A 25,673-nucleotide genomic window follows, 5' to 3' on the forward strand; every position below is an offset into this window, starting at 1 on the left:
TCATTTACAGCTTCCCAGCCACCTCCCCTCTGTGCGTAGTTAACCTTTTCACCTCCGCGTGTTTAGTTTGTGAAGGGCCCATAAAATGCCTGTAGCAACAAACCCATAGCTGAGAATTCTTGCCCTGCTCTGAACCCTTCAGCTAACAGCTGACATTAGAATGTCATTAGAAAACGGTGAAAGCCGCAATTTGCAGAATTTAGCTTACGTCCAACGCAGATTACATCACGGGTCATGACCTGCAAACTCTATAGTCTGTACCCATACAAACAAATGATGAGTTTAAAAGTTCAGACATCAGTCGTCTGATTGGGCTTGTTCTTCTGGTGTTTAAAATGTGTTTATTCCCCTGATTGCTAAAGGCTAGCATATGTAAGCTGATCATAAAGTTGTATGTTGTGAAAAATTACATATTAATATGAAGTGTGTGCAGGTATGAGACGAACATGTTCAAATCAAATTGTGATTTTACTAATACTGATTTATTCTGAATTGCAAAATTGTTGGACCTTATGGCCAAGTTGTTCATGTTATAATTTGGTGTTTTGCTTCTCAAGACGATTATCCAAGCAGAAAGCAGAATAAGCCTCACGAGTCTCTCTTTTAAGTTGCCAGTTTCAATGCTGAGATCCAGTTCCTTTAAACCTAAAGTAATTCTGATCTTAATGGTCGCTACCTAAAACCCAGCACCTGCAGCCAATCATGAATCAGTGCTAGCGCAGCCTCTGCAACTCAGTGAGTGAATTCTAGATGTTCTGAGCTTTCACTTGTCTCGTTCTGCAGGTTAAGGCTCTGGCAACCCAGGATCGATTGTGATTATAACACCATTTTCAAAACACACTTGTATTCTTTACTACATTTTTGGTTACTCTGCCAACACAACAAGATTTAAGTTTTGATAATTTTCTCCAAAGCCGCCTACACGAAACCTGTTGGCAAGAAACAACTTGACATGACTTAAAGGTGATGTTTTGCTTAGCCAGTGATCTTATCAGCAGACGGGCCGAGACACGATGATGTTGTTTAACAAACTCATTCATTATACAAACAGAGGTTGAGCCTGTATCATGGATTTATTGCTTTTTAGATGTGATTTCCTGCTTTCTGTTTGTACAGATCTTAGTGGAACATCATTTTCTGATAAAAAAAAAAAAAAAAGCTTACTAAGATAAGGTTTTATGGATGCTGTAGAGAAAATGAAACACTGACCCTGGCCTGGAGAGGGGGGCTTCTTGTATATCTATGGAGAAAGGTTCAGCAGTTACCATGGTGACACAATGCACATATTAGCAGACAATGCCAAATACATTTTTTAGATTGGCTGAAAACAAAAAAACAAAAAAACCCAAAACAAAAACAAAACCCCAAAACAGAATGGCTTTCTACAGCACATTTTCAGGAGCCTGTGCTCAATACAAGCGCTCATGGTCCCTTTTAGGTGTTTGAACAAAAAAGATGAGAGTGACTGAAAAACCTTTGGCTAATGCTAGCTAGGGAGTGACTAATGTTATATGAAATGGACTTGTTTAATCAGCTAACTTGTTCTAGTTCCAACTAAGTTTATGGTCAGATTGTGTTAAATTCTAACTTGAGAAACAGAACAGTGCCTCTAGTTAGCGTCACCCCTTCCTCCCTTGAAATGTTGATGACATCAGCTGCTAAATAGTACACTCCCATTTGAGCAGCTCATCAGGTATCATTAAGTACAGCGTACATGTACATGTTATGAAATGAAAATGCTTTGCATTTTACAGAAGATTCTTGTTTTGGGCTTGTCCTGTGTGTTTATTTACCGTCTGCATTAAAGGTCAGTAGAACAACCAGAACAAGCAGGCATCCTACAGCCAACAATATGACACCACTGTAAACTAGAGACCCTTTAAGCACTGGTGTGAACAAACACAAAGAGCCGTCATATAAGCTCAACAGAACTGTGTTTTAAAGCTGTTTTCTAAGAAGGATTTAAAGGTGTGGAACCTAATTTGTACTGTCTTAAAACAAGAAAAACAGAACTAATCAATTGCTAACAGACTGCAGTGGTCCAAAGTTATCCTTCACTTATATATTCTGAACATCCTAATTATTCACCACAATGAGTTTATAAACCCTTTGCACAGCTCTCAGAGACCAGTGAGGAGTTTTACAATGATGGTAAAGCTAACAACAACAACAACAACTAGCATGTCAGTGTGTACGTCTTGATTCTCTGACAATAAAATGGTAGATACAGATACAGCACTCAGCAGACTTATTTGAGCTCAAGACAGACAGATTTTGGAAAAACATGGGAATGGAATCAGGTACAGGGCCTTTAACATTATTTAGCTCGCACTATTCAACCAACTCACTTTAAAACACAGAGGAAGTATACCCAGGTCAGCTGAAGCACTTGTTCCGGATCCCCGCGTTTTATCGTTTTAGTTATAATTCATTTATTAGTTCCTGTAGAGTATGTTATATCATCCACTCCAACTGCAGGCACAGTTTGTATTTTAGATGTTGAAGTTTTGCTCTGTGTTGCTGAGAAAAGCAGCTCTTGACTGTACAGTGCATTTGAAAATAGACATGTAAGCGCTGGGGCGTGAAAGAGGTGTGAAAGTCGTCAAAGCATGTTTAGTGTCAACTCAGACTCTTTGTGCATAAATATATATGAACAGAAACACTTTGCAGCTGCAGCTATTTCTGACAATGAAATTAAAGCCACAATGTGTAACTTTTACCAAAAAATAGACTAAAAGAAAAACATGTTTTTTGTATGTTTTTTTTCTTCAGATTGATTATAATATTTTACAGTATGGCATAAAATGTATCATCTTGATGGAGAAGTACCGCGTTAACTTCAACCAATAAGTTTCTTATTATATCTTTAAGCTTTTTAAATTAAATTATTAAATTAACATATTTTTGATAAACTTTTTTTTTTTTTGATAAACACATATATATATTTTTTTAAACAATGACATAATGCAAGTTGATTATTACATTTGTGAGTGTTGGCTGGCCCCTGTTGAAGTTGGAGAGGAGGTGAACATTTTTCTTCAAAGTTGATAGAAACAGGAAAAATAGATTTGATTTAATTTGACAAATTACATTTGTGAAACTGCTGGATCAGAGCATCCCCAAAACTGTAACCCATTGTGTGTCTGCATATAAAAGATGCTTTGGTCCTGGTTTAGTCCTGGTTTAGTCCTGGTTTAGTCCTGGCTTAGTCCTGGTTTAGTTCTGTGTTAGTCCTACATTAGACCTGGTTTATTTGTGGTTAAGCCTGGTGTAATCCAGGGTTAGACATGGTTTAGGTTCTGGGTTAGACCTGGTTTAGTCCTGGTTTGACTTAGTCCCTGGATAGACCTGATTTACTTGTGTTCCCAGTTGCCAGTGGTGAGTACATCAGAGGTGCCGTAGACCTGGCCCAGTTTAGATCTGGTTAAGACCTGGGTTATATCTGATTAAGTCCAGGTTAATGCAACATATTCCACTGTGATTGGTGACTATGAGCACCACTTTAGGCCCGTTTTAGTCCGAGTTTAGACCTTGTTTGTCCTGGTTTAATTCTGGGTTTGAATAATTTTAGTCCTTGATCAGTCCTGGTTTAGACTGATGTATGTGAGAAGTCTGGCTTGTGTGGTCTGATCAGACAAAGAACTTATTATTGTGACAGTTTGATATCTGTTTATTTTGATAATTATGGTGTCGCTCCAGAACAATGATGTAATACAGGAATGTTGTTTGGAAAAAAGCTGCAGGCTGGAAATGTCCCCATTTGCCATACTTTAAGTTCAACAAAAGTGCACTATGTAACTTTTCAGACCCAATCTGTTTGTGTCCATGAGGATTTCGGTGTGGCATTAAACTTATCTATCTCTATGGAAACAAGTGGATGACATTATACAATCAAGTTAAAGGTCCCTCACAGTGCAATCACAGCAAGCATGCATATTTTTGAGCAATAAGAACACCTGTAACTGAATAACTGCAAGATAAAGTAGTTTAATACCATACTGTGGAACATTCAAAGCAATAACATTTTTAATGTTGGAAAAAGGTGGCAGACCCCTCACCAGAAAAGTTAAATAATGCACATTTAATTTGACAATGTGGATACAATTCTCACTTTCTTCTTGCCAGACACTTCTTCCATATCCTCTCCATGTTGGTTTTCCCTCATGTGTTACAGGAATCAGTGGCTCAAGTGCCCATAAAGAATTTTCTATACAGAGTTTTGAAAAATATAAGTCGAGAGTAAAGTAAGCATGTCCATGGTTGCAACATTAGCCTTGTTTCCATAGCATTTAACAATTCAAAACTAATTATTATATGTTTTGAATGTTGAAATGTCCCCACAAACAAAATCCAAATCTTTATTTAATATTCAGCTTTTTTTGAATGCTCCAGAGATGCTTTACAGTGCATTATTAATTCACTCCATGTGCAGTGGGCCGAGGCAGCTACAGTATCTGCCAATCTGCACTATGGGCCCCTCCAAACACCACCAACACACTAAGCTATATGGGTGAAGTGTTTTGCTAATGACACAACAACAGTTTTTACAACTGATGCCACACTGTAGCACATAATATTCCCAACGGTCTCCCATCCAAGTACTGACCAGGCCCAGCCTAAGACTTGACCAGATCAGGCTTTGACAAAGAGGTTTGGCCATAAATCTTGAAGGAACATCTTGGTCAGGAGTACCTAGTTGGAGGATTAGCCTATTTTTTAGATGGAGCTGAACCAGAGTAAACAGAGGAAACCCAACCAGACACAGGGAGAACATGCAAAAAATAGAAAGCAACCAATGCGTCACAGAAACAGCATTCCTGTGGTTAGGCACGCTAACCACTCACTTTGTAATGGATTCGTCCAACTATTGTACTCTGCATAATTTACATATTTTTGTAATAGACTTCTAACTGAACAGAGGCAGACCAAAGAGACCTGCTTCTCTCCATTGAGATGCTATTGCTTTCCCTCGAATGTTCCTCAATATGGCATTAAAGCAGACTTATTATGCAAAATAGATTTTTCAGAGCTTTTAACCATGTTATAGTTGTTTCCCTTTCTCATTTACCCTCTCAAAGTTGTTTTTGGAGTGATTTGTTCATGTTTGAGCCATCTTTAATCGCTTATTTTCAAGACATCATATTGCCGATCAACTCCTGTTTTCACTGCCACCGTTACACAGCCACCATGACATACTTACTTATGTTCTTCAATTTTATTTTCATTTGGTGATACTCGTTGGATTCGGCAGTGTCATTTTGGTACACTTAAAAATTTTAAAAATAGGAGGAGCTGACAGCTACATGGCTCTTTGTTGTGATGACGTTTATGACAGCGTCAGCTCCCATTGGGCACTGCAGTTTTCTAACGTGGAAGGACTTGTTTCTTTTATTAAGTTGTTTTAGATGAATATTGCGATTTAAAATGTATAACATAATGATCCACGGGTGTCATAGATTATAACTATAAAGCAGACACAAGCACAATATGTCTTCTTTAAACTAATATACCTCCATTAAGACAAGCAGTGACGCCACATGGCCAAGTTACATCTCAGGTCTGTGGAGAAGCGACCCCTTTGCAGTATTATTAGCTGATAGATGATTTTATGGTCATACTGTGGAAACCAAGCAATAACATCTCCATGAATAGAATCAGTTGGCCTTTAATCTGTTTAATATTTTCTTATGATTTACTGTGGGATTGTGGTCAAATTGTGCAATGCATTCTCTCCAACTCCCTTTGTGTCTGTTTAATCCAATCCACCCACACTTCACTTGGCAGATATTAGTTGTTTTAGCTGCACACACATCATTAAAACTGGGACTAAACTTGGACTAGACCAGGAACAGAACAGGACCAAACCAAGTGTACATCAGGACTAAACCAGGACCAAGAATACATGTGAATGTCCTATCTCTGTGTTTTCAGAGAGTCCTGGTGTGGGACGTCCCGAGGTTCCGGTGTTTGTGCGCCCCCTAGAGGACGTATGTGTGGATGAGGGCACAGACTTCACCCTGAGAGCGACCATCAGAGGGACCCAGCCAATCAGAGTGTCATGGATGCACAATGGTGAGGGAAAAAAGGTTAGCAGAAATATAACCAAAAAACAAGATTTTTAACTCAACATCACAAACCTGGAGTTGTGTTTTGTTTCATTCACACATGTTTAACACACAAACCCTGCATATTTAGGCTGAGTTCTTCTCTCAAACTGAAAACACTCTGTTCCACCTTGTGATGTCATGTGGCAATACAATCCATACACCTTCACTAGAATCATTTGGATAATTTCAGCCCAGGAATTTCCAATCTCTACTGAACAAAAGCTAGCTGTTAACTTGAAAACTACCACTTCATGACATCACAAGGTGGAACAGAGAATTTTGAGCTTTGGAGATGTAGACAGACCAATAATGCAGGTGTGTGAATGAAACAAAACACAACTCCAGGTATATTTTTGATGAGGTAACAGCATTATAACATGGCGTGAAGCTCACAAGAAGCTCACTCAATTTTACGTAATATAGCACCTTTAATCAAGATTTGAATCAGTACCAAACATGGACTCAACACTGAATTAAGATCCAGAAAGGAATGATACAAAGTAAAAAATATATATGCTAAATGATTAATACACTTGCCAAAAATATGCACTTCTCCAGTACTTTACAAAGATGTGTAGTCTGGACACCAGTTCAGATGGCCATGAATGACGCTGGATTAGCCAATCAGGTACGTGCATATCAAAACAAACATGGCTAATAACAGGTAAAAAAAGAATGAAAAAAACCCCACCTCAGATTATGGCAGAATCATTAAGTAAGCAGTAAACGATTGTTGAGTTTTCCCTGCAAGGAGGAGGTGATCAGACTGAGAGATCTTTGGAGAATATAGAGGTTATGCAGATTACATCACAGCCTTTGGAACTTTATTAGTGGCAAAGGTATGTGAGTGTCAATGGTGAGTAATGACATTTTCTCCTGTAAGAGCCCAAAACACATCTAAAATATAAAAGGTCTGCTTCCATCTGATAATTGCATAAGTTGTACCTGCTGTTTACAACAAGAATATCAAGTAAATGCTCATAGAAAAGTTGTGTGGAAGTGTGTTTAGTTTCATTTGCACATCTTTGAGTAACCCTTTATTATTATCAGTCTGCATATATCTTCAAAGCTCAAAATGCTCTGTTCCACCTTGTGATGTCATGAAGTGATATTTAACAGCTACTTTTTACCTTTAGTTCAGTAGACACTGGCAAATCAAATCCAGGGCTGAGATTATCCAAACAATTCTAGTGAAGATGTATGGAGCACTTTCTGTATTATCACATGACATCACAAGGTGGAACAGAGCATTTTTTGTTTGAGAGAAGAACTGACTCTAAATATGCAGGATTTAAGTGTTGAACATGTGTGAATGAAACAAAACACAACTCCAGGTCTGTTTTAGATACAGAAACAACATTATGACAGGGATCAGAAAGAAGCGTAATATGGGACGTACATGTTTCTGAGTCCGTATGTTGAGGAAATAATTACTGTGGGAGGAAAACAACAGCTCCACAGACACAAATGAGGCCAAAAAAGCAGAGAAAGAAACACATGTTGTCTTGTTGAGCTGCCCACTCAGTCAGAATGTTGAGGGGCATTTTTTGAATACACTGACGTCAGTGCATAAGTTCTATTGGTGGATTTCAGGTTCTAAAATGTGATGATGTCATACTTCCAGAAGGGGGCGCAAGAGCCAGATTTCGCTATTAATTACATTGTAGTTTGCTATGAAATATCCAAAAGGCAAATTCACAAATGTTGAACCTGACCACTTCTATCAGTGACTACACCCAAGAACTCACTGTATTACAACACAAATCAGCATTTTAACAATATTCATTCATTTAGCTGCCCCATCTGTATTAAATATTATTGGCCTATAAAATGTTGTGATATCATCTGAAACACAGCAGTTCTGACAGAACCAGAACCAAAACCAATACACTGTGGTGAAAATTCCAAAAAGTCTATGAAAAGGACTGCTCTGCTCGCTGTGTCCAGGGGAAGTGGCTCGGTTTGGTCAGCCTTCGGTGGATGGAGCAGAGGTTCGGTTTGTGGTGAGGGAGAGTTTACCGGAGGATGCTGGAGCCTACACCTGTTTAGTGGAGAACAGCTCAGGAAAGTCCTCCTCCTGCGCCGCGGTGTTCATCAGAGGTACAGCGTTGTTTACTATGTGGGGCAAAAGTAAAAAAATCTAAACAAATACATAGATACATAAATATACAAATACATAAATATATAAGTACATAAATACATAAATAAAAATGATTTAATGATTTTCCTTTTTATTCATATTCACACTTGCACATTCAAAACATCAAAATTTGCACTAAAACAAGATAAAACCAAGTCACATCAGGACTAAAGTGGGCTCAAACCAGTGTGGAGTACTTCCTGTATTACCTCATGACATCACAAGCTGGAACAGAGTATTTCTTACTTACTATTTTTGAAAATCCTGGACTGGAATCATCCAAATGATTCTAGTGAAGGTGCTTGGCGTTTAAAAACACAGTGGAGCACTTCCTGTATTACCTCATGACATCACAAGGTGCAACAGAGTATTTCTTATGTACAAGTTTATTTTATTTTATTTTAGAAAACTGATATTTAATGGAGAGTAACTAAAATGAGACAAGAAGTAGTCATTTTTAGACTGATGGTTACTTAGCCCATAATGTTTCACAGCACTCACAGAAAGAATCCATATTTTTTATTTTTTATTTTTTATTGAAAAACCTGGGATACTCGACTAAATGTGTAATGCCACACTATGCAACATTCCATGTGACGTAATAACAAATAAGCAGGTGTATGCTTCACCAGAAAGGTTCGACAGTGCACCTTTAATAGAACATATAAACCAGAACTAAGACATTTTGATATAACAATGAATTCTCTCTCTCTTCCTCTTTTGTTCAATTGTTCGCACCAAACCCAGACTTTGAAACCATCTGCAACGTCAAAAAACAGGCCTCAGTCTCTCTCACTTCTCCGACCAAGTGCATCACGGGAAATGGAGTCTCCCTGTTTTCTCCTACAGACGAGGTCTTTAAGTCTCCTCTCTGCACCTCACCCAGCACGCCTCAAACACCAAGTCCAGTGACATCTCCCAGAGGTAAGACAACAGAATAATAATGGAATTCACAATTTGGCTTGATAATGATAAACAATACACGATAATGATAAACAATGGTACAACTCAACTTGCTACAGATTCCGATACAATAATAACTAAAACACTCTTTCTTTAGACAATAGAATGTGATTTTTAATATTAGATGGTAGTACTTTCTTTTCTATTCCCATGTAGCCTTATATCTGTGTAATCCCTCAGTCGTCCAGTAGGTTCCATAGTGGTCCATGGGTGTATACTAGTCTATGTGTCTTATGCTTGTTCTGATACAGCTCAAAATTATTCTAATGATTCATTTTTGTCCTGTGAATAGAACTTTTTCATATCGATACCTGCTCAAATGAGTATCTAGCTTTGATACTATTTTTAGCATTGATTAGTGTCTGATTTTTTATGCTTTTAACACCCCTAGTACATTTACATAAAAAAGCAGATAGAATAATCGTATAATCAAATAAAAGCATCTGGATTGTTGCATTTGTCAAAGTACAAGGAATTTGAAAATAACTCCTTTGATTATGTGGAACTAAGTGAAGGAGTTAAAGTGAAACTAAACACTCAAACCACTTTGCCCAGCTGCGACACTGTGCATATTGTGTTTTAAGAGCATTATCTACTGTTCCTAGTTCTTCTTCGCCATTTTAGGGCAAAATAGGTAAATTTGGAACTTTGGAAGTTTGTGCTGCCTTCAGTGGCCTCTGTGATTTCAAGTAGTTGATAACATCACAAGAGACTGCCCTGATTATAGCCAGGTGTCGCTGATTACAAAACACCTGGCTGCAGAGGCGGAGTTTGAAGTGTGGATACCTGTTTGACAATGTTCCTTATACCTGTAGACTCCGCCCCCTCCTCCTCTCCCACTCTCTCCTTTAGTTCTCCCAGTTTAGCAGGTCAATCTGAAATGTGGTTTTGGGGGCGGAGTTTTGGTGTACATTTAAAAAAAATTATTAATTGTATTTGCCATTTGCTCCAGTTACTGTCTAAAGTTCAAACTGGCTTCGTAGGCCTGGTTAGCACCGGTCTTGTATAAAAGCTTATGTAATTTTGGTCCTGGCTCAGACTTGATTGGCAGTGAAGTAGTTGGGTTGGGTCTTACAGCAAAGTGGAAGTGTGCTTATCTATACTAATATCCTGGTGTTGTACAGTTGTTTCCTAATGAATTCTGAGCATGGTTTGCAACATTGAAGTCCTAATTATTGACCACAATGAGTTTATAAGTATTATATAATTTGAGGTAATTCCTGGTGTAGACTTTGACCTGATATCGTTCTCGAAATAAACCTCATTGGTTGAGCGGTCAGATCCAGCTCCTACAGATGAATTCTGTCATTGTTTCCTTGGGCAAGACACTTAACCCACCTCACCCCCAGGGTCTGTGTACACTGGTGTATGAATGTGTGTGTGAATAGATGAGTGCTTTGAGTGTGTCGGTTTCTGTTCTGTTGCATGAAGTAAAGGCGCAGAGGCACAGGGAACTTTCTGTAGATCTTTATTGTTTGTTACAGCAATACTGTCGGGTTAAAGGCAGTAGACGGTGAGATTGTACCAGGGTCTAACAGAGTCTCACAATCTCACAGAGTCTGAAGAAGGTGAGCTTGCACCAATATTTTATATTACTGAAGCGGTGGGAGTTAACATTCTATACATAAGAAATTTAAAGCACAATCAAACAATGTGATTGCATTAGTGGTCTATAATACCCAGAGTGGGGTGATATATGACCACTGCTGCATGGAAAACGTTTTACACCATTATAAGAAATTACGCAATATTACATTTATATATTGGCCACAAGTGCCTTGAAGGTGGAAAAGTGCTATATAAAAATGTGACCATGACCATTTACCATATTAGGCATTACAACATTGTTAAGAGAAACTTGCATGCTGACAGCACCTCCAGCTACTTCCTGGTGTGCTGATGCTAAAATGCTTTATAAATAGATCCAGAAGAGCTGGTTTATAAAATATTTGTACTGAGACAAAACTAACTCTATTAAATGAGTAGAGCCCCTTAAAAATGCAAAATTACAAACTTACAGAGCATCTCAAGCTCACTTTGTGTAATATTCCCATGGGCAGTAACACAAGCAGCATGACATCCAAGGCTTTTATCCTTTTCTCCAAAATTCCGGACTATCCAGCCACTTAAACATACATTGTTGTTCTTCCTGTAAATGTTTCTGAACACAAGGGAAACGCATCACTTCTGGTTTCTTCTGATTGGCTTCTTCAGAACTGCATTGTATATATAGAACTTTAAACGGCTCATTTTGTACTCATGTCCCAGGCAACTTGGAAAAACTACATAGTGAGCCAGGACTAACTGAACCAGGGCTAAACCAGGACCAAATCAGGTCTACACCAGCAATAAACCAGGAATTACCTCAAGCTATAAGAAGCCAGGATGGAACAATTAATCCAGGTGCAAACTTGGACCAAGGACAAGAACTAAACCAGGACTATCTTAGAACTAAAATGGATTAAACCAGGTATACACCATCCACTAACAAAGGCTAAACTAGAACTAAACCATGACAAAACTGGGGCCAGACTAGAACAACAACAACCACAGGATCAAATCAGGAAGACTAAACCAGGACTAGGACTAAACCAGGACTAGGACCACACCAAGAGCATACCAGGACCAAACCAGGAATAAACCAGGACTACAACTGGACTACACTATGACTAAACTAGCGCTAAACCCGGACTGCAACATAGGACTAAACCAAGACTTTGCCAGGACTTCACCAGGACTAAACCAGGACTAAACAAGGACTACACCAGAACTAACCCAGCACTACAATTGGACTACACTACGGCTAAAGTAGCACTCAACCAGGACTACAACATAAAACTAAACCAGGACTAAACCAAGATTAAACCAGGACTATACCAGGATTTAACTAGAACGAAATCCAGACTAACCAAGGACTAAACTAGGCCATCCATCTAGGCAGACAGCAGTTTGTAGATGCTATTTGTAGGTGTTATTTTTATGAGTGCACACTAGGATTATAACAGGACTAAACCAGGACTAAACCAGGACTTCCATGTAGGGAGACAGCAGTTGTTATTTTTATGAGTGCACAATGCCACACCTCTTCAAACTTTCACCTGCCTTTTATCTCTGTCTACAGAAGTCATCCCGAAGAAGAGAGCCAACTCCGGCACAGGTAGGAACTGCAAATACACTATTTTACCATTTTAGATACAATATTTTATACATTAAAACATACTGGCTGTATAAGGCAGAGGTACTAAATAATATGTGACTGTAGGTACATTGCTATGACATTCAAAGTACATTTTACACCATGGAATAACAGCAGAATTAGTACTGGTAGTAAATGTAGCAGAGATGCAGTAGTAGAAGGAACTGCAGCATACTACAAGAGGCAGAAGCAATAACAATATTTAACCCTGGAAAGTATTTCATGTAAAAGTATTGCAAGCTAACTGCATTACACATTTTATGATAGTGAACTGTAACCATATAAACAAGTGTGTAAAAAGTACACATTAACATGCATATAGATATATTTATGATGCAAAGATTTAACATGCTTAATACTGTAAAATATATTTAAAAAAAAAATAATTCTGGTCACTGAGTGCACATAGACCACATCAAACTTTAGACCGATTTTGGAACTGAACCAGGACTTTACCAGACTAGACCAGGACTAGACCAGGACTAGACCAGGACTAGACCAGAACTAGACCAGGACTAGACCAGGACTAGACCAGGACTAGACCAGGACTAGATCAGGACAAGGCCAGGACTAGACCAGGACTAAACTAGGACTAGATCAGGACTAGACCAGGAATAGACCAGGACTAGACCAGGACGAGACCAGGACTAGACCAGGACTAGACCAGGACGAAGCCAGGACTAGACTAAAACTAGAACAAGACTAGAACAAGACTAGAACAGGACTAGACCACGACTAGACCAGAGCTAGTCCAGAACTAGACCAGGACTATCATCAGGACTAAACTGGGCTTAAACCACCCAACAGGGACAAGTGTGAACAGACCATAGTTGCATCAGTGTCAGATGAAATTATTATTCAATTATTTATACATTTTTGGTTTCAAGATCCTGTGTTGTACCATGTTTTTTCTCCTGCCTACAATAGTATAAGAATTTGAATGGGTATAGGGATGCACCAACCTGATATCTGATATCAGCTTTGAAATATCTGCCCAACTTATATCCTGGTTGATGTAAAAAGACTATTTACGGGTTGCATTTGGCCCGTAAAATGTTTCATAATGTTTTAACCTTTTATACAAAGTTGTTCAGTAGTTACTTGATGGATAAGTAACAGCTACATAACACATTTGGATCACTTTGGTCTGGGTGGAAATTAATGCTATTCTCAGTCTCTGCACTGGTAATCGGATATTGGGAATTGAGCTATGGTATCAAAATTGGTATCAGAAATGAAAAAGCTGGATCGGTGCTTCTCCAGTTGTGTTCTTTAAGCTGTGTAATGTTTAGCTTGATGTGGTTGGCTGCACCTGTTTGTTATTATGGGTTGGCCAAGTCTATTGACGATAATGTTACAAAGAAAATGTCATGATGATACTCTTTGGCATGAAATTCAACTTGTATGTCAAATATATGTTTTCAGTGTATTACTCATGTGTTTTAATACATGGGGATAAGTTAAAAGGTACAAAATGATCTTGTTGCCGTAAGTTACCAGCTGCAACTTGAGCATGTTTAGATGTGGTTGTGGTTTGCCCTGTTACTTTGTTGAGGTTTAGCTCAGATCTAAAAATATAATTTTTATAAAAAAGAATGAGGTCACTAATAGTAGTCACAGCTGCTTAATGCAGGTAGAATTACATATGGGTTTGTAACACGTTTAGTATATTTAGAAACTGTGGCTGGTTACGTTTTATAAATACCTTAAAGGGCTCATATTACACTATTTTCTGATCTATGTTATAATGTTTCCTCATCAAAAACATACCTGAAGCTTTGTTTTGTTTCATTCACACAGTTCTTCTCTCAAATAGAAAATACTCTGTTCCACCTTGTGATGTCATGAGGTAATAGAGGAAGTGTTAAATGTGTAACTCCATACACCTTCACTAGAATCATTTGGATAGTTTCCGGCTTGGAACTGCCAATCTTTACTGAACAAAAGATAAAAGGTGGCTGTTAACTTAAAAACTTCCGCTCCATGACATCACAAGAGCAGAGCATTTTGAGCTTTGGAGATGTAATAAAGGATTACACAAACATGTGTGAATGAAACAAAACACAACTCCAGGTCTGTTTTTGATGAGATAACAACATTATAACACGGCTTAAGCTCACAAGAGGCAATTTTGTGTAATATAAAACCTTTAATCTGTGCTTGAATTTCTATTTGAGTGCATCATGTGGAAAATAAAGAAACATTTTAAAAGAAAATCATGTTTTATAAATAGAACACACAACACATTTTATTCTTCTCAGATATGTACTTGATAAACCTGTAGATAAAATAAAATCATTTTAGCAGCTGGTTTTACACAATGCACAAAATATCCAAACTGTTTTATAATATGAGCCCAGTGAAACACAAAGCCATTATACCACTTTTTATAAAGACTACCTCATTAAAAAAAACCCCAACAAAACAAAAAAAAAAAAAAAACCTTTACAGAAGTAATTGTTTCACATAGTTATTAGCTCAAATTAAGGCTGTTTCATGACTAATTTACAGTATGCTATCCTCCTAAATACTTACTGTTAGATTCTAGTAGTGCAATACAAAAATATGTTAGGATAGTATCATGAAGTGGACTAAGTGAGTGTGACATCACCCATAGCGTTAAGCTCTAGTTAAATGAAGCTAATCGCAGCTAGCAGTAAGAGCCAACCAAAAGAGCCAATTAAACCTGTTGCTAACACTAGCGGGAGTGACCTCGAGGAAAAAAGGCACCTGATTTGTCTGTTATTAATGTTCATATCTTAGTTTACGGACAAAATAGTGAAATAGAAACACCAGAAATAAAAATATGAACATTTTAAGACCAAAATGACAAGACTCACTGCAGCAGTTAGAAAGAGGGGTCACAATTTTTCAATGTAAAGTGAATTGGAGCCAGAATCGATGGAGCCGGAAGCGCTCCCATGATCACTTTCTATTTGGAACACGGCAGCTAGCAGATTAGCTATGTCCATTTATATATATACAGTCTACGGGTACTACTGATACGGAAAACATTTATGTGCTGAAAACTTGTAGCAAAAAGTATTTCCCATTTGATAACATGTTTTTATTGTCTTTCTGATCATATCTGGTATTGTTGAAATACTAGCACCGGCCCTACTCCAAAGTATTTTAAAATGGCATAATTGATGATGCAAACAGTACAGTTACAGTACAGTATTTAGCCATCACTTTCAACCAAATGAGAGTTTTATCAGACTCTTACAGTCAAATTCAACTCACCTTTTATAGCAATGAGATATAGTTTATGTTACTCCTGATTACTCCAATCAAAAAGCCATTGATGGAGCCTTTAGCTATGGGTGTCAGCTTCCTGTTTATCCATGGGATTCAGAATGACAGAAAAATTAGGATCGTTGCCATACCAATTAAACAAAATATGATATCTTTTGAATGGGGAAAAGTCCTCAAGAGCACTTTTCACCATTCACCATTTGAGTTGTTAATAGCCATGGCAACAGCGGGGAATAGCTTTATTGCCAATGGACAGAATTGTAAAACTAGTAAAAAATGGTCAAATAAAGGCATGCATACAAACTACTGCATTTTCTGACAAACAGGATGCTCTTTGAAAACATCATGTGGTATATTCATCTATGTAGTTGATGACATAAGGACTGGTTGTACTGGTGCCATTTCCATTTGTTTCTACTTAAGACCGTTGTGTTTGTACAATAACAACTTGAGCCTGTACAATGATATAGTATAGACACATGAGTTTGACCGCGTTCACTCCCGTCTCCGTTAAGTCATGAGAGGTAGGTGGATGATAATGACTAAAATTAATACCTTGATATTTCTTACAGAATCTTACAGCTAATCGTATGGAGGGTTAGAATGGGGCGGGAGAGATCACTAAATTAGTCAAACATAAATGGATGAGATATAAAACCTCTACAGGCATGTTTTTGATGAGGGAACCTTTTAACATCGAAGAACAATGCACAATACCCCTCTATAAAGTTCTGACCATTAATAGAGCAGAGTGGAATCGGGAAATGTGTTTTTGTTCACAGCAAATGTATAGACAGAATTCTGTTCAAGAAAGAACAAGAATATAACTCAATATGAACAAAAACGTCAAATTTTTGCATGATCTCAACAACAATATTATGACGATATTAAAGGCTATACCTGATTTTTACTGACTTAAAAACGTTAAAACAGAATGAGTTCATTTTAAACCGTTTCCAGCTGTCCAAAGTTATTCCTCACTTACTTCATGTATTTCGAACATCCTAATTATTCACCATGATGAGTTTATAGACGCTTTACAAAACTCTTAGAGACCAGTGACAGTAAAGCTAACAACACCTAGCATGCTAAGTGTGCGCTTCCTGATTAACGAACAATGAATTGCTTTACAAGTAGATGCAGACAGAACATACTTATTTTGACCTGCTGCTTGTACTGTATATCTGTACTGGGTCAAGACAAGTTTTGTTCAAATACATGGGGAAAAAAACACTTACAGGACTTTAAGAAAAGAAATATGTTAAGTCCAAAACAAGTATTACAATATTCTATCTCCATGACTTTGTTTGGTCTTCCTTAGTCCCGGTTTAGTCCAGGTTTTAGTCGCAGTTTTGATGTGGTATGTGTGCAAGTGTGAACGCAGCACTAGCCACAACAACACTTCACAGATAAGTCTTAATCTTAACATGACTGTCTTCCTTCCTGCTGCTTTGTCTGCTACATAACTGTTACAACTACACATTTAAAGTGCATTTGACAGCTTAGGCTATTCCATTTCTCTAAAACATACTCAGCATCATTAGATTTAAGATTTTACACACAAAAAAGCCTAGTTTTTTCTAGTTTTGTAGTATTGGTGAAGGTTATAATTTTACTTCCTGGTTGGATCATAGACTGTATATATAAATGGACATAGCTAACCTGCTAGCCTCCACGTTCCAAATAGGAAGTGATCATGGGTGCGCTTCCGTCTCCATTAACTCTGGCTCCAATTCCCTTTCTATTAAAAAACTGCCACCCCTCTCTCTGAAACCCTTGCTGTCAGTCATCATTTTGGTTTTAAAATGTTCGTATTAACCCGCTCTCCATGATCCTGGTGTTTTTATTTGGCTATTGTGTCCTTAAATCAAGATATGAATGTTAGCTATGTCCATTTACATATACAGTCTATGGTTAGGCCCTTGCTTACATTATAGTTGCCAGGTACTTGTTAGTAGAATTACCTCTATGTATGTCACATTTGCTGCCCGTATCCAACCAGGAAGTAAAATTATAACCTTCACCGAAATAGAAAACTAGACAAAACTAGGAAAAATATTTTGTCAAATTTCAAATGTAATCAGGTTAAATTTGTTATTGTCTTTGAGTCTTTTTACTGCTTTATCACAACTAGTTAAGGTGTCCTGTTTTGTCTGTGTTTTGGGTCTAGTGGTGCGCCTGCGATTTGAACATCCTCCACAGCATCTAGAAGTGAAGGCGGGAGAACAAGCCCGACTCACATGCTCGTTTGTGGGCAGCCCTCCCATCGTATCGGCCTGGATCAGGAACAAACAACAGGTGGGGAACCCAGCTGCACCCAAGTATTGTAAAATAACTATTAACTATATTAAAGTTTGATGGTGGAGGACATGCACTGTTTTTGAAAGAAGTCTCAAAACAGAATAGATAGATATTTTTTGAGAGGGTTTTGTCTGCCATATTAGTAGGACAGGACAAGACGGTTTTGTATTAATTTAATATGTTTATTTTTAATATATTATTAATACATAGAGATAGCTTTCTTCATCTGTGGACTAGTGTTACGGTACTAAAATACCATAATGATAATTAAAAACACTTTTTATTAAGACAACAGAATGTGATTTTCAACATTAAATGGTAGCACCTTCTTTTCTCTTCCCCTTATATCTGTGTAATCCCTCAGTGGTCCAGGTAGGTTCCATAGTGGTCCATGAGTGTATACTAGTCTATGTGTCTTATACTTGTTCTGATACAGCTCAAGATCATTTTAAAGCTTTTCAGGAAAGGTTCATTTATGTCCTGTTTATGGAACTTTTTCAGCATCGATACCTGCTCAAATGAGTATCTAGTTTCTATACCATTTTTAGTATCGACTAGTATCTGTTTTTTTGGTACTTTTATGCACAATCTTATCTTGTGGGATCTCGTGGCACTAGATCTTGTCCCATCCCTTCATATTGGTCTTACGTCTGAAAGTCTTTTCATCTGTCACGAGTCATGCTTTTGTGATGGAATAATGCTCCCATTATCTGTCTTGATTGTTACAAATGGTTTTGACAGAGATGACGTTAAACTGGTTAAATTGTATTGTGCATGGGCTGCCACAGAGGTGGTGGTGGCACAGTAGCCACAGTGACTCACAGAGGTGCGTAGAGTAGCCAGAAATTATACTCAAGTAAGAGCAATGTTACTTCAAAAATAATATTACTCAAGTAGAAGTACAAAGTAGTGGACCAAGAGGAAAAATGTATTTGGGCAAACTAATAGTCAAGCAAGAGTAACTTAAAGAGTAACTGTCAGGACACAACGTTTAATTTATAACTTCAAGTGAATGTAATGTGAAGGACAAAACATGAAATAATGCACAAAACCTGGTATTTTCAAATAGACACAAAATTGAGACAAACTAAATAGTATCTACATATCTGAAGGAACTGCAAGAAACACAGATGTTCAAATCATTTCATATTGTCAACATAAAGCTTCTGTCATTTGTAGATTTACTCACAGTGAGAATTAAAATATTACTAAATGGAAAAATAAATGTAGCTGACTACTACCCATTTCTCATAACTAGCACTCTCACCTCACAACAGGAAGGTTCCTGATCCGATTCCTTTTCTGTGGCTATTCTGGTTCAAGTTTGGGTTTAGCTAAAACAGATCCTCCTTATGTATTATGACAATGGAAAGAATCTGAAATGTCACCTGCCCTCATGCTTCATTTTAAACTATACAGTGTATATGACAGGTCAGATAATTTTATGAAATTTGAAAGATTTGACTAAAAACATTGCCATTTTTTCTAGCTTATAATTTTACTTCATGGTTGGGATAGGGCAGCAGATATTACATATGTAGTAGTAATTGGGTCAGTATCTAGCAACCACAAAGTTCACAAATGCAAAAATTACACAATATTTGGATGTTGTGTAAAAAGTTTTTGATGTTGACATAGGTAGAACTCACTGCTACTTCCGCTTTCTTCTACAAACTGTAAAACTATGATAAATATTCACAAGGTACAATCCCACCAACCCAAGTAATAATTAGAAAAATATAAATCCCGTCATGTTCACTGGAAGAATTTACTATGTGGTCCATTTTGTGTGTGTTTGAGTTCAGATCGTGGACGACTCAGAGCAGTGGCTGGAAAACTTGGAGAGGAGCAGTACTTTAGTGATCGCAGAGGCCCAGAGCCATCACAGTGGAAGATACACTGTAATAGTGAAAGATCGGCACAGCTCAGCCCAACACACACTCACTCTCTCTGTCATAGGTGAGGCTATAACACACTGGGAATACACACGAAAACAACAAGAGGAGGTATTACACTTCTATGGGGTATTAACTGCTATCCATAGACTGATTATATAAATGGACATAGCTAACCTGCAAGCCACCGCCAAATAGGAATAATAATAATAATAAAAGTAAATTAATAATAATAATAATAAAACTAAAGTAAAAACAGTACAAGAACTCCCCATAAGTCTTTTCCCTCCTCTGTTCCTCAGATAGACCCCAGCCTCCTGCCTCTTGTCCCCTGATCTCTCTAGTTTCTGGCAACATTCCGGTCTTGTCCTGGTCTGGACCCTGCTACGACGGAGGCAGCGTTGTCCTGGGATACGTGGTGGAGGTGAGGAAACATCTCTCAGTTATAATGGATGGAATTCAGTATGATATTTATTTTGTTATATGATTTAGATCTAGATTTGCTGGCTTATTAGACTATGGGACTAAATGTTCAAATCAAATGTAGCTTTTACTGATAAGAATAAATTAGCATTACAGTTGTTAATTACAAAAACATTGGACACGATGTTTCATTTATTTGGTGATTTGATTCTCAAGCTGATTATCCAATCAGAAAGCAGAATGAGCTCTCATTTGGGTTGCCAGTTCCAATGCTGAAATTCAGTTGGTTTAAGCCTAAAAGAACTCTCTCTGATCTGAATTGTCACTATCTAAACCCCAGCACCTGCAGTCAGTCATTAATCACGGTCTCTGCTGTGGTGTATGCTTTCCATTTACTGAGAATGAGAAAAACTTGTATATGTTCTCTATTTGCAAGTTTGGGCTCTGGCAACCCAGGTTCAGTTGTAATTGTAATATCTTTTTTTAAACTGGAAGAGCGCAGGCTACACAGTGTTCCTTTAAATATGTATGTATATCTGCTCATGTAAATGCATTTATGAAGAAGAAAATGTAACATGTTATTTGGGCCCAGAAAAAGTTACTTGAAATGTAGCTGTATGGGTTTGTTCTGGTGTGTTCTTATACGTTTTTTGAAGTGTTTGTTGATATATACCAGTCATTCCCTACCTGAGGGTGTGGGTGTGTGTGTGAACTTTAATGAAGGGATGGCATGTTAATTGCTTCTATACAGTATTATTTTTATTTCAGTAACATCTGTAATAGTAAAATATTGCTAGCCACTATGAGAAAATGATTTGGTTAATTGTCCTGCCTTGACTTTTTAATGAAGAATTGACTTGTGTAAGGTAAATCTTGACTCCCTCTGCAGGTGAAGGAGAGGAACAACACTAACTGGACTGAAATCAGTCATAACTGCACCAGCACATCGTACAGAGTGACCTCAGGGTTAGATCCTCAGAAGGAGTACTGTTTTCGGGTAAAGGCCTTTAACGCTGTGGGCGTGAGTGAACCAGGGCCAGAGTCCACACCTCTAAAGATGGACGAAAGGAAGAAAGGTGAACTTTTCAATAGGTCCTTTGAGTGTGAAATTAATGGTATTTAAATAATAATTACAGCTGTTGCTTGATTCTACTACAAAAAAGTGTAATTAAAAATGTATTAAAAAAGAGCTATAGTGCTTATGTTTGCTATATAGTTATAATCTATGACACCCGTGGGTCATTAAGTTATGATTTGCACATTTTAAATCGCAATATTCATCTAAAACGAAAAAAAACAAAACCAGTAGAGAGCAGTGGGCATATGCTGGTTGTGGTGAAAACGGGGATTGATCTGCAATATGGTGTCTTGAAAATAAGCGATTAAACATTACTCAGACATACATGAATCACTCCAGAAACAACTTCAAGAAGGTAAATGAGAAGTAAACAACTATAGCATGGCTAAAAGCTCTGAAAAGATTTTAAAAAGTAAACTAAAACTGTGAAATATTTAATGTTTCATGTTGCAATAACACTAGTATTTGATATCGGTAGGGTTTGGTACAGGGGCAGTACACAGCAAACGTTAACCAACCAAGACAAACGTCATAGGAAAGATGCTGCTGCAGGTTATAACATGAATGCTAATGTGCACCTACAGTCCCCAAGGAGGCTGGTGAAAATACTGAAAATACAGATTGAATGTATATAGACAAACTGACCAAAAATGAATTAAAACAAACATTACCTGGGGTCCTGTTTAAGTAAAATACTACAGACATACAAGTAAACACAAGTGCCTACATCTCAGCCTATAATCATGCTACAGTGTATTAAGTTAAATAAGACAAAGATCATTTGATTCATAGTCAAATAAAGAAGAGTGCAAAATAGTGGACAAAGTGATTAAAATAACGAAAGTTTGTTTTAGATTTGATACATTCTGTATCCATTCATTCACAGTTGTGCTGCTTCCAGTGAGAATATACACTGTAATAATCATGGAAATAAAGAAACGACGTGTGTCCAAACCTTTGACTTGCTCATGCAGCACTCTTTTCTGTTTTAGTCAACCCCACATGTTTAAACCATCTTTAAAATCCTTTGTGATTTTTTCAGACTGCAGATCTCAGACAGAGGAGGCCCTAGCAGCGCACAGCCATGTCACCATCGACTCCACTCACAAAGTCACAGACCACTACATCCTCCAGGAGAAACTGGGAGTGTGAGTATCCCAGCAGGAACAAATACTGCACCTGTTCATCTATAAAGTTCTCACTTCCGGGTCCAACCAGAAACTTCCCAACTTTATTCATCAAACAAGAGACATGTTTATGATCTTGTTAGCTTGTTGTTAGCTAACGACTGCTATCTCTTTTTAACATGAGATGTGCTGTTGCTAAAATAAGGGGGAATTATAAACACATTCATTGTTTTCAATCAGATGATGGACCGGAAGTGACCTCACACATAAAAACTTTAAAACAACTTCATATGTTTTATGTGAGAATGGCTGGAGTTCAGATTACATCACAATATTCATACATCTATCCTTCGATAATATTAAAGGTGCACTGAAGTTCTGCCATTGGGCATTAAACTTATCTGTATCCAAGAACTTGATCCTACCAAGAGAAGTTATAGGTCAGATCTGTCTGAGGCGAGCAAACTTACAGTAAGAATGCATGTCTTTCCAAGTATTTTTGAGGAATTAAAAACAGCTGTTATTGAATCAAAATATATGTATATATTAATGCCATACTGCGGAATATTCCAAACAAAGCAATAAGCTTGTCGAAGAGACCAGTAGGTAGCAGACACTTCCCCAGAGGAGTTACATTGTGCACCTTTAATGAGGATAATAGCGACACCTGCTTGTTTCATTTATTGGATTAGTTTAATGTCATACTGTGGAATATTCTAGGCAAATAATTCCTAATGCACCTTTAATATATTACCTCTATTGCAATATAATCACTGTGTGTTTTCCAGGGGTAAGTTCGGAGATGTGTACAAGTTGACGCACAGGGAAAGTGGTCGTGTGTGTGCGGGGAAGTTTTACAAAGGTCGGAGGTCAAAGGAGAGAGAGGCGGCACGTAAGGAGATCGAGCTCATGAACTTCCTGCACCACCCCAAACTGGTGCAGTGTCTGGGGGCCTACGACCACCGTCTCGAGATGGTCATGATCATGGAGTTGTGAGTAATAAACCACATTTATCTTATTATCTGATTTAAAGGTGCAGTGTGTAACTTTTCTGGTGGAGGGTTCACCATGGAGATGGTACTGCTCTGCCTGTAATGAGCAAGTTTGAGATTACATTTATGTATAGCCACCAGGCCAAGCCGCTCATGGTTTTTCAAGTTATTTTTGAGTATTAAAAACACCCGTAATGAACTAAGACACAAGATGGATGGTTGGTGGATTGATTCCGGTTCTGACCAAATTCTGCTGTTGTTTCCTTTGGCAAGACACTTCCCACCTTGCCTAGTTTGAATGTTTCTGATCAGAGGGGACGATGGTGCAGATTGGCAAGCCTGTTAAATGTGTAAAACATAATTATTAGCAGTAGTACTACTGTTACTGTCATCTGCTTGCTTACTGCTTACAGTTTATTTATTATTACAATTACTACTACTGTTACTATTACTCAGTGGTGGAAGCTAACAAAGTGCAAGTAGTAAAGGACTGTACTTAAGTAGAAATTTAAGGTATCTGTACTTTACTTAAGTGCATTTTACAGTGGATACTTTTTACTTTTACTTCACTACATTTGAGAGCAGTATCTGTACTTTATACTCCACTACATTTTTAAAGTAAAAATGTACTTTTCATATGATTTGAGGAGTTACTTTTCCCATGTTTGTGGTAACATCCTGACTAAAGTTTTTGAGTTCAAACTTCAGCTTTGAGCAAAACAAAAATAAACACACAAAATTCATAAGAAAAATTAAGAAATAGATCTATATTGCTAATGTTGACCCAAATATGTATATATGTACATTTAACAACGAATCAACAATACTTATGGGGAATACGTTTACTTTTTACTCTTAAAGTACATTTTTAAACAGGTACTTAAATACTTTTACTTAAGTAGATTTTTTCATGTGATACGTTTACTTGTACTTGAGTAACTTTTTACCTCTGTATCTGTACTTTTACTTAAGTAACAAAATTGAGTACTACATCCACCACTGCTCTTATTCCCTCCTCTGCTCCACAGTATTGCGGGTGGGGAGTTGTTTGAGCGAATCGTGGACGATAGTTTCAAGCACACGGAAACGACGAGTGCTCGTTACATGAGGCAGATCCTGGAGGGTGTGTCCTTCATGCACCAACAGAACATCCTCCACCTGGACCTGAAACCCGAGAACATAGTGTGTGTGGACACCAGTGGCACCGAAATCAAGATCATAGACTTTGGGTTAGCTTGCCGTCTGGGTAAGAGACTTAGAATGGTGTGTGCATGTAAAAAATCAAGATTAAACCAGGACTGAACTTGAAACTAAGCAATGACTAAACCAGAATTGAACACTGATATATGTGTGATCTGTCAGTCGTCCTGGTATGATCCATAGTAAAAGAAAAACTCTAATCTATCAACTGGACAAAAAGTTGTAGGAGCAAAGAGGTTTTGCTGCTCATCCAAGCCACTTCTTCAGTTCTGCTCAGATTGCTGGTGGATATCAGGCAGAATTTATTTTTTACAACTGAGCAATGACTAAAACATGACCAACTCAAATCCCCATCCGGACTTTACTGGCAAATTCAGAATGATATCTCTATATGTGTTTTCTATATACAGACTGATCAGTCTGGTCCTCACTCCCTCTTTCACGTCTCAAGTCCGGTCTACCGTGATCGTCCAGACTTGTTTTTTTCAGTGACGTGGGAAAAAAAGGAGCTCATCGGTCAGCTATGATTTAGAAATAAGATAAAATTTCTCTCACCTCAGATTAACAGAGTTTAGTGTTTCACTCATTGGACTCACATCTTTGTTAAGTATTGAAGAAGTGTGTATTCTGGATCCCAGGCATCATCAGGACTAAAATGGTCTCAGATTTGGACAAAAATGACAAATGTGAACTGAATCAGGACTATATACAAACTAAACTAGAGGGGGGACTAAATCTAAACCAGTGGAGAGGTATCTAAAGCAAAATCTGAAAAACATTGTATGTATGGACCGGTTGAAATAAAAATCAGAAACTATGGGTTATGATTTTTTCCTCATTTCAAGGATTTTGTGAGGACTTTTACCTATTCACAAGGTATAGATAATATTTTAATTTCAATTGTATTGTTGTTACAACAAAGGAGGACCATTGCTATACCAAATCCTTAAAATCATTAAACACTCCTTATGCATGAACTCCATGAATGCTGGTGTT

At 37.7% G+C, this 25,673-nt stretch overlaps 1 protein-coding gene across 1 annotated transcript in view; it reads left to right on the forward strand.

Moving 5' to 3' along the window:
- mylk5 (myosin, light chain kinase 5) overlaps nt 1-25,673 on the forward strand; it is a 32,808-nt gene that overhangs the window by 2,443 nt on the left and 4,692 nt on the right. Inside the window, exons 2-12 of the mRNA XM_033971214.2 lie at nt 5,932-6,072; nt 8,055-8,207; nt 8,995-9,171; nt 12,332-12,367; nt 17,832-17,959; nt 19,768-19,921; nt 20,160-20,281; nt 21,170-21,356; nt 22,401-22,506; nt 23,274-23,477; nt 24,506-24,723. Coding sequence (XP_033827105.1) covers nt 5,932-6,072; nt 8,055-8,207; nt 8,995-9,171; nt 12,332-12,367; nt 17,832-17,959; nt 19,768-19,921; nt 20,160-20,281; nt 21,170-21,356; nt 22,401-22,506; nt 23,274-23,477; nt 24,506-24,723 — 1,626 coding nt within the window. The remainder of the gene's footprint in view (nt 1-5,931; nt 6,073-8,054; nt 8,208-8,994; nt 9,172-12,331; nt 12,368-17,831; nt 17,960-19,767; nt 19,922-20,159; nt 20,282-21,169; nt 21,357-22,400; nt 22,507-23,273; nt 23,478-24,505; nt 24,724-25,673) is intronic.

This window comes from Periophthalmus magnuspinnatus, chromosome 8, assembly GCF_009829125.3.
Source record: "Periophthalmus magnuspinnatus isolate fPerMag1 chromosome 8, fPerMag1.2.pri, whole genome shotgun sequence".
Taxonomy (NCBI): Eukaryota; Metazoa; Chordata; class Actinopteri; order Gobiiformes; family Gobiidae; genus Periophthalmus; species Periophthalmus magnuspinnatus.